The sequence below is a fragment of the Nicotiana sylvestris genome, chromosome 3, assembly GCF_000393655.2.
Source record: "Nicotiana sylvestris chromosome 3, ASM39365v2, whole genome shotgun sequence".
NCBI classification, from domain to species: Eukaryota; Viridiplantae; Streptophyta; class Magnoliopsida; order Solanales; family Solanaceae; genus Nicotiana; species Nicotiana sylvestris.
This window is the reverse complement of record NC_091059.1, coordinates 175,852,239-175,862,661: the sequence shown is the minus strand read 5'-3', so window position 1 is coordinate 175,862,661 and position 10,423 is coordinate 175,852,239. Positions and strand designations below refer to the sequence as shown.

Here is a 10,423-nt window from a genome sequence, read left to right as displayed (position 1 = left end):
TAAGATATCTATAAAATATCTGTTAGAGATAAAGATCTAAAAAAGACACTTTTAGTTCCAATATTCTAAAAGCTTGAATCTGAAAAATCAACTTTATAAATCTATATTTGTATCTATATATCTATATAAAATTGGGACTTGGCAAGGTGATGTGGCATGCTTCTTTGACTTGGAATCTTATTTTATCTTTCTTCTCCATTTTTTGGATTTCCTTCTATTGTTAAAAGACTTTATCTATGAAACCAACTGTTTAATTTAAAATTTATGGAACCCAAACATTTTCTAACGTATAGAGACACATCAGTTCGGAAACGTACATACACATTAAAACCATCTTCTAACGGACAGATATTCATGTTTGGACCTATTATTAATTATTAAGTGTTAATATATAGGAGTAGTCAGTTTTCTTCCATCAAGCGTCGTTAGATGGACATTGTAGCCTATTAAAGCTTCAACAAGCGAGATTTTCTGACTGACCACAATATCCGTAGGAACAACATTTGGCTCTTTGTTTCCTTTTCTTGGGAATGTAATCTTCGTTCCCTTTTCCAGCCAGGTTTGATGTCTCTAATTGGAGAGCATTTGAAACTATGTGATTTCTCATCAATCATGAACACAAAGTCTATAGGAACAATAGTTGGCTCTTCGTTAGTAAAACTTCTCATTCTTTATAGCATGGATGGTACTACAGCGACTTATTCACTCATTGAAATTTATCACATGCAGGGTATTGATTCTTTCTTATATAATATAGGAATTTAGTCGGTTCGAGTTTATTTCATATTATTTGTTTGTTTGCAATTCATATTATTTGTTTATTCACATCTTTAGAGATACCGATCCATCGGAAAGCAACATCAGATTTGAAAAAAGCTTATGTAGATTGCAGAGAAACAAGGGAACAAAGATATTGATGATTCAAATGAATTAACTTTTAACAAGAGTTCCGCATAGCTTTGGAATATGGAACGCCTCCAACTTCGGAATGGTATGTGGTCGATTTACGTTGTAGGGTTTTGGCATTTGAGTTAAAATGCTGATAATGTTTTTGTTTGAATCTGTTTAAGTATTTGGTTTCATTTTCTTCAATTCTGCAGTGGGGATTTTATATGAAAATTTAAACAGATTGTATTTTGCAAGGATAAATTTCTGCGATAATGCACAAATTTAAGATGTTTAGCATGATTTTTGGACGAAAAGGGATTCTGCAGATTTACGAGGTGATTATGGATTTTATTAGAAAATTGACACTTAAGAATGGAAATAAAAAATAAAGAATAAAGTAAAAAGGGACGGAAGAAGAAGAAAGAAGTGGAAAGAAAATAAGCAAAAGAAAGAAAGAGGAAGAACGGAAGATAGTGGGAGAGCCTCCCTTATGTTGTTCTATTATCGTCTTGAGAGTTTAGATGGTTAAGGTGTCTCGCTAGAGAGTTGATTAAGTATAGGATTGACTATATTTCACATAATGCCGAATAGCATTTCAGCCTTTGCGTGTGTGAGAATTGTCATATTTCGTGCCTGTAGTGGGAAAGAATCATTGATATAAATCAAATGTTAATGTAACATATGGAATAAGATTAATAATTTTGTGAATTGTTACTTCTGTCATTTCTGAGAAACTAAGCAGGCATATAACTTGGCAAAGCCGAAAATGTTGTTAACATATCTGTATAACTTATTAAATAATTTGTTTTGAGTGGACAAGAAACTTAACAAAAATTTACTTAGAAGTTATTCTTTTGCGAACAAATCCTTGATTGCTATTAATTGATTTGCTAATTACTAATAAGTCATTAATCTAATCCCAAAAGCTAAGACCTTAAGATTTTAAAAGATGTAATTGTGATCAAGACATGCGTTAAATTAACTTTTTGTCAATATCATATAGATAAATGAATTGAGAGCCCCTTTTTTAGGGAAAAAGGAAGGATGAAACTAACGAAAAAGGGTCATTTTTCCTTTGGGAAGCTAGACAGGAGAGAAACAAAAGAGAAAACTCGATATATTGACTTTAATTTTTTAAATTACTTCTAAATTAGACAAAGACGAGAAAATATGTCTTTTTTATTGCCTTTGCACTGTACCAAACATCTAATAAAGTAATTTGCGCGTACTTCATGCAAAAGAAATAAAGAAAAAATGTCTCCTTCCTTTTGTAAAACCAGACAAGATATAAAAAGCTGAACGTTAAAAATTAAATCTTCACAATTTATTTTATGATTTTACAACTATTAACTAATAAAAAAAAATCAATATAACGAGGGTTTTTTTCGCGCGATAAGTTCACTGGTCATAATAATAAGTTTGGTCAATATTCTAAAAGCTTGAATCTGAAAAATCAACTTCATGAATCATAATAATAAGTTTGGTTGACAGAATATCAACTTTGAAGTGTAATGCCAGAGTCGCACGAAAGTGAAAACCGAACCATACCTAGTCTATTTCGGTATGGAATAACACTTTTTTTTTAAAAATGCAGAAAATACTGAACCCAAGTATTTCAAAACCGACGGACAAACCCCGCTATAAATATCACTATTACAAACCAAACAGTCATAGATCCAATTTACATCTATGAAATTCCAAGACACACTAAATACACATACATCACTGATCTTCGTTCTTATGCTCAACTTCGTCGCCGGAAACCTTTTATTTCTTCTACTACTATACCAAGCACAGGCTGCTTTTTCCATTCACGCATTCTCTGCCTTGTCACTTGACTTTGCGTTCTTCGACACATAATCCTTCACAGCAGCCTTAATTGCATCCTCAGCAAGCATGCTGCAGTGCAGTTTAACAGGTGGAAGGGAAAGATGTTTCGCTATTTCCCTGTAATAAAGTCGAATATGTTTCAGAATACATCTCACAGCCTAGAAAAATGCAGACTACCAAATAATCTTCAAGCAGGTTGTACAGACATCAACAGCAGAAGAGAACGAAAAATGCAGAGACTACCAATTTAATCTTCTAGCACGTTGCACAGACATCAACAGAAAAGGCCAAAATACTTTACATCTGTTTCCACATAAAGAATAGATTTGTTCCAATAACCTATCTAATCATGTCACCCCATAGACATACAAACAAAAACAAAAACAAAGGTGGATCCAAGATAATGGTAAGGGACCGATAAGAAGACAAGTTATTATATCTAGGACTACTGATATATCGCACTGCTTGGGAGATAATAATGTTGCAAAAGATGAAGTTGAACTACGCCATCCACCATTAATATAACATATTAGCAACAGGAGCAATGGAAGCACAAGCTTGCAGGGGATCCCAGAAAAGCAATTCTTTTAATTTCAAGATGGTACAAGTTTTCTTCCAAGTATAGTTGAAGATGGTCATGGTATGCGAACTTCAGTCTCCTAAGAATATATATATATATATACTCTCAATAAATGGCAATGATAGACACAAGAATAGCCAAATGATTTAGCATGCATGCTCTTCATTAGATTCAAGCAAAAACTTCAAAGAAAATGAAAATGGAATAACTTTGCCAACCATATGCCACTCGTAATACCTCTGCCTTCAAACCAAAAGCCTTGGGCGCGTTCAATTTTAATTTTTCAGGTAAGTTTCAATAAGCTTATTTTCCAAAGTTTTTTTATGAAGTAAGGTATTTCATTGGAAAGGCACCAAGGGGATCGATAGTTACAAAAGCAGAAATACAGAATTCAGAATACATGAAAAAAGAGTGTGTTAGACTTATCCAAAAGGAAAAAAAAGTTTTGTTACCCCTTTACACTGTGTCAATCTATAAGGGGTCGTTTGGTATGAGGTATAAGAAGGTATAAGAGTGGTATAAAAATTTAATACCACATTAATACTCTGTTTGGTTAGCAAACCAGGTATAAGTTATCCCGGTGTTAATTTTAACACAGGGATAACTTATACCTCATAGAAGGTGGGGTAATTAGCACCGGTATAACTTATACCTTCTTCTTAGAAATTATGCAATTGTCATTCTTAATACAACATACCAAACAATGAATAAACAACAATCTCAGCATAACTTATTCCGATATAATTTATACCGGCATAACTTATACCGATATAAATCGTATTCCAACCAAACGACCCCTAAATAGGGAGCTAACAAAGTCCAAAAGTGGTCAGTGCTAATTTAGGGGGTAATTTAGTCCAGAAAAAAAGATCGAGCAAAATAACTTGGGTATACCTCTCTCAGAGCTTTTTTTCCCGAAATTCCAATAATTTCAAATAGAAAAAATTCTCAAGCTCAATTCACTCATTCTTATTTTAAGGGCCTACTTTCTAATAGCCCTGGCCCCTCTTATAGGTGGGATGATATGCCAGCTGTAGTAATCTCATTCTAAATTTTATTAACCCCGATTCCCACCTCCCCACATTTGCTGAACTGACATATACAAGATTAAGAAAACCATTAACCTCCAAGTAGTTATACCTTATTCAGCTAACATTTTTTAGGGTGTGGGAAGGATAACAGAAACACTGCAGCAAACCAGCTGATAACACAAAGTAAATTAATCATTTGTTTACATCCCCGGGACCAGAATTACTCAGGTAACTTACTACTGAGAGGTAACATATACTCGGTGGATCAGCCAACGTGCATGCAAGCAACACCCACCAACCCCCCCCCCCCCAAAAAAAAAAAGAAGGGGGGGGAATTATGCTGTCTGGCTAGTGGCTACTCTGGTCAAAATGCTAATTAAAAAAACAGTTATTTTGAAATCTGAAATCTGACTCAACTTGGGAGCCCCCCAATGTAATCTTTGCCGCTTCAAAATCAATATTTGGTATTGACCAAGGTAAGAACAACATAGCAGGACTATTAAAAAGTGTTTCACATAAATTTGACGAAGCAGGAACTAACTAAAAATATCTCGAAATGGAACTCAAAGTTCAAGACGTATAACTAAGAGAAACGACTGTTCAATTACTTATAACTGGACAATCAGAAACCTAGCTATGTACCTAAAAAAACCAAAAAAGGTTAAAAGGACTTACGTATTCTTTATGGACAGTACTTCCTCCATCTGTTTCCCTTTCACCCACTCAGTTGCTGAAAATTAGAAATTAATTAAGAATCATCACTACATCTAAATAGCATAAGATGCGCAATAATATCAGTTTATGAAAAGCTGAAATATGATACAATTAATTCAGTAACGCAGATGGGAAACAAATTAAAGTATGTGAAAAGCGTAAACAAATTGAAGAAACGAACCTACGGAGGAGGAAGCAATAGCAGAGCCACAACCAAAGGTCTTGAAACAAGCATCCGTAATTTTCCCGGTCTTATCATCGACCTTGATTTGTAGCTTCATCACATCGCCACAAGCCGGAGCTCCGACAAGACCCGTACCGACTGTGGGATCGTTCTTGTCAAAGGACCCAACATTTCGGGGATTATTGTAATGGTCCACCACTCTTTCATGATATAGCCGCGGCAACACCCCTCGCGCCACCGATGATCGCTGCCCCAACCCCAGAACTCTGTTTCCGACTTGCCTTAACATCTTGTTTATTTGCCCTAATTGATTGAATTTGGGAATAAAATGGATGGATGCGTGTGCAATATAGCTGAGGTTCCCGTTTGTGTGGAAGGTTAAGAGAGGCGGTTTGGAGGGTCGAAGCAGACAAGTGCTTGGGCTCAATATGTGGAATGAGATATTGGGCCTATACAGCTTACACGTTAAAATAACACGGTCTAGCCAGTTTTCGGACTGGTCATTCAAAAATAGCCAGCGTTTGCCAAGTCATTAAAAAATAGTCACTATTATGCTGTAGCAGAAACCGATCCAGCATAATACACTGAAGTTCGGTGCACCTGTGTAGGAACTTCCAGCATATTATGCTGGACCGATATACTTTGTCGGCTCCAGTATAATATTCTGGAGATTGGAGCACCGGTGCTCCAAACTCCAATATATTATGCTGGAGTATTTTTTCGGATTTGAATAGTATTTTCGTTCAAATTTATCTTTACATGAAAAGTGGCTAAATTTCGATTACCTTTGAAACTGTGGCTATTTTTGAATGACCGCATGTAAATCTGGCTATTTTTAAATTTCTCCCAGCTTACACTTGTACCGAAGCCCTTTGTACTTGGCCTAGGTTGTACAAAGTCCACCATATAATTCGGCGGGGACAAGTGCACAGATAATCATCCTCAAGGATACTATTTAGAGATTTATCCAATACTTATTTTGTTCTTAAATTTTAAAGTAAAAATCTTAACTTTTGGACAATTCAAGATACTTTTATCCAAAAAAATTAAACTGAAAAACTGAAATTCAGAATTCACAGACTAATTCTTGAATAGCGGCCTTTAGAATGGCTACCTGGTGTCATTTCTACAATTTTCAGGTCCACGCGAACGGATTAAGAAGATTTTTTTTTTAGAGAAATTGACATCAGGTGACAACATGTAATATGAATTGGGTTTTTGGCTTTAAATTATATTTGGCAAAGACAGCCAAAAAAGACAATTGAATTATTCATTTTAAAATTTTAATGGAAAGGGCCAAATATGCCCTAAACTATGTGAAATTGAGTGAATTTGCTCGTCGTTAAACACTAAATCAGCCAATTAACATTTATAAGATAACTAATTTTAGTGTACGTGCGTTACACGTGTACATTGCGTCAATTATTATAAAATGTGTAAAAAAAATAAATTATTTAAAAATATCAAGTGATGTTAAACTAAAAATATTTGTTTAAATGATCAAATGAATGTTATTACATTAATACAATAGTTGAAGTCAATATCTTCAAACTATATAAAGCCGATGAATTTAATTGAATTAGTTATATACTATTTGGAGTTTAGATATTTTATTATCATTATTATATAAAATATAAAATATGTTATGTTGTTATATCTCACGCAACATCTCTTTTTTTTAATTAATGTTATATTCATAATATGATAATACAAGAAAATATTAAATTAGTTATTACTTAATTAATTGTTAATTTTGGACAAACAGATTTTTTATAGCAACTAAGCGCACAGTCTTTCAATTGGTATAAATAAATTATAAAAACTTTATGCTATTTTTTTTGGACAATACAAAAATTTAATCTAACTTTAATTTATCAAGATTCTAAAATAAATATTTTTATGTCTGAAAAGTGAGGTTAAACTGCTTTATAGCAAAAGATATTAAACTCTGTCATTGACAATTTTGAAATTTCAAAATCAAGTTCACTGAGGACAAATTTTCAAATTTATAGTTATTTCAAAGTTCCGAGTATATTAGTTTATTTAAAGTTTAAATATCAGTTATAGTTACAATTTTACATAGTGTGGATGTAGACTAATTTATTTTAAAACTAACATTACAACTAATAATTTTGACTTCTAGAAATTTATACTTAAAGTTAAATCAAAACTCTTTAAAAGTAAAAATGAGTAAATATGAACATGCATTGGTGATGTCTTTTAGGTAATCAATTATTGAAAGTATTTGTAAAAGAAAAAGATACTAACAACTATATACATCAGAGGCTAAGAATACGCATTAAACTCCAAAAGCATGTTTAAAGTCCACAAGGATATAATGTTGGTTTAAGGAAAGAATTGAAGTAAAGTAAATTTTAATTGAATTTGAAGTCCTAAATATTAAGACCTTTTATATAGTTTAAATAAGATTTTTTTTAAAAAGAAATAAAATTTATTTGATTTTGAATTCCTAAATATTAAAAAAATAATTAAATAAATGTTTTATCTAGTATGGAGTCTATTTTTAAAGGGTAAAAAAGGCAAACAACATTTCGCTAAGGGTTTTCGTGCTTTTAATATAGTACTAATCTCTATCTACGTGCTTTGCACGTAAATATTTAATCATTTTTTTATATGAATCTTTAATATAGCAATTGAAGTGAAAAAACGAAGAAGCAAAAATAGTTATAATACTTGAAGTCAAAATGCAAATATAAGTAATTTAGTTAAGTTAATTAGATAGTATATCTATTTATATCATAGAAATATGTAGTGAGATCGTATCTTATTTAATACTTTCTTTAAAGATAATATTTTGGGTGTATTTTTCCTTTTGATTCTTTGGTTACTCCATCTTGTTCTATTTACGACATTAATATCTCTTCTGAAAATTAAATATATAGTTATTCATGTGAGAAAACATATAATGACACATACAATCTAATATTTGGGTTTGTTAGCCCATGTGCTTTAATATTTATTGTTTAAACACAAGCGTACTGAGATTTATTTGTGCAAAAACTATTACAGTAATTATTTTTCATTACCCTGAAATTGCAGTAGCTCGATTGTTTCCCCAGAGCATCTCCTTACATCTTACTCTTTGCCTTATTATTGCTAAGTTCCTAATGTTCTCAATAATTTCTCGTAACCTAAAAGACTCGTTGGAGTCCAAATTAAATCTATCGCAAAACTTAAAGACACCATTGGTTTAGGAATTTTTTTTAAAAATAAAAAGATGTCATAGGGTATAATTTTTTTCTTAAAGAACATATATTGATCTATATCTATTATATTTATTACCTTGGACTATCTTAGATTTGTTCGTTTAGTCCGTGTAAAGTTTATTTGTGATTTGTTCATAAATATTTAGGTTAGATTTAGAATAAGGATAAGTTATTAAAATCTAACACTATCAGTAGGATTTGATGTTTTGTATAAAATAAAATTTAAGGTACATGTTTTTTTATAAAAATATTCTATGTTTATATCTATTGCCGTGAATGATTCTATATTAGACTTCAAGAAAAAATTCTGTATGACAGAAGAGAAAAAAAATATAATATGTAGAACTCTAGTATATAGCACTTTGGATGTGTAATAATTCTTAAAGTTTAGCTTTTTTCCTTTTCCTTTTTGTAATATAATACTTTTCAAACCAAAAATAGAGTTTGAATAAATGGTGTAATCCACACTTAAATGATTTACATTTATATCATTAACTTATACAAATATTTAAGGTCATAAAAGTCGATCAATATTTCGGAAATATTTTAGTCGTTCAACATTTTGACTAAATTATTCGTGCTTTTATAATATATATATGGATAGATATAGTCAATCTTTATTTTATCGTTCTAACAATAAATTCAATCTTGTATCCGCTGATAAAAATATTTTTGGATCTAGTAGTCTAAAATATGTCATGTAAAACGATAGAGTTAAAGAGTTATAAAATATAAAAAGAGACGTTTTCTAAACAAACTAAAAAAAAACTATGATAAGGCACAAAAATTGAAATAGAAGAAATATTTACTACTCAAAACACTTATTAACCTTTAAAGTAGACAGCAAAAATCAGAAGGCTAGAATGTAACTTCATTACATTGGATTGATGGAATTAATTGAACATCTGACTTCCAATCGCAGAAAAAACAAGAAAAAAGCTAGGTAACTTTTAGAGGATGGTACCGTGTGCTAGTCAAATAGTCTAGTTAATAAATTGTTTGATTGCGCAAAGTAAATTTTAATTGATTTTGATATCCTAAATATTAGAATTTTCTATGTAGTAATTTAAATAAAGAAAATTTTAATAAGCAAAATTTTAATTGATTTCAAAGTGCTAAATATTAGGGAAATAATACAATGACTATTTTGTCTAATATAAACTCTATTTAAAAGGAGTAAAAAAGGCAAACGACATTTCGCTAAAGGCTTTCATACTTTTAATATAATATAGATAGATAGATATAGATTTGCAAATTAGTACCAGATCAAGACATGTGTCATAATATGGTGCACTCTTTCTAACCCATTTTCAACCCCTCTAATTTGGAGCCAAAGTTCTTGGTTTTCACGTAGTTTCTTTAGCTGTAGTTTGTAAATCTAAGCATTTTCTTTAACCTGTATTGTCACGATCCAAAATTCACTAAGGGTCGTGATGGCGCCGGACACCACTGTCAGGCAAGCCAACAATAATTTACTAGCATTTTATCATTGTATTTGTTTTGAAATCATTTTCTTTAAACAAATGAATAATAAATAATAAACTCCACTGAATAAATGAGGATATTTTTACAAAGTTTAACTACTGAAAAATTCCGTGATCCCCTCAGAACCCGTCGTCACAAGTGCATGAGCATTTACTAGGGAATGAAATAAAATACAGTAATTGTCCGGAATACAAGTGGACAGAAATGAAAATACAATACAATACAATACTCTGAAGGAGACTTTGCTGGCTGCGGATCGTCTCGATAATTGCATCGTCTCGATAATTGCAGCTCACCTAAGTCTTCGTATCAACCATGCCGCATGCCACTAAGCTACTAGCCACATATAAACTTGTGCAACAAAAATGCACATCAAGTGTAATATGAGTACGAAAACAACGTGTACCCAATGAGTATCCCGTCTAATCTCAAAGAAGTAGAGACGAGAGGTCGACTTCGACACTTACTAGTGGCCCAATGATAA

General features: G+C 31.8%; 1 protein-coding gene and 1 pseudogene across 1 annotated transcript; one reads left to right on the top strand and one right to left on the bottom strand.

Annotated features, from left to right (window-relative positions):
* LOC138888402 (uncharacterized) overlaps positions 1 to 10,423 on the top strand; it is a 90,424-nt pseudogene that overhangs the window by 16,111 nt on the left and 63,890 nt on the right.
* LOC104240811 (iron-sulfur cluster assembly protein 1-like) lies at positions 2,335 to 5,649 on the bottom strand. Its single transcript, XM_070171214.1, has 3 exons — positions 5,225 to 5,649; positions 5,005 to 5,059; positions 2,335 to 2,835 (listed from the first exon to the last, which is right to left on the bottom strand). The coding sequence occupies exons 1-3, from the start codon at positions 5,514 to 5,516 to the stop codon at positions 2,700 to 2,702; spliced, it is 483 nt and encodes a 160-aa protein (XP_070027315.1). The 5' UTR covers positions 5,517 to 5,649; the 3' UTR covers positions 2,335 to 2,699.

Excerpts from the sequence above, each read along its gene's own strand:
- LOC104240811 (XM_070171214.1), bottom strand. The coding sequence starts at position 5,516 with ATGTTAAGGCAAGTCGGAAACAGAGTTCTGGGGTTGGGGCAGCGATCA. Across the intron at positions 5,060-5,224 it reads TATTGCTTCCTCCTCCGTAG|CAACTGAGTGGGTGAAAGGG; the intron begins GTTCGTTTCTTC and ends TCTAATTTTCAG. Across the intron at positions 2,836-5,004 it reads GTACTGTCCATAAAGAATAC|GGAAATAGCGAAACATCTTT; the intron begins GTAAGTCCTTTT and ends ACTTTATTACAG.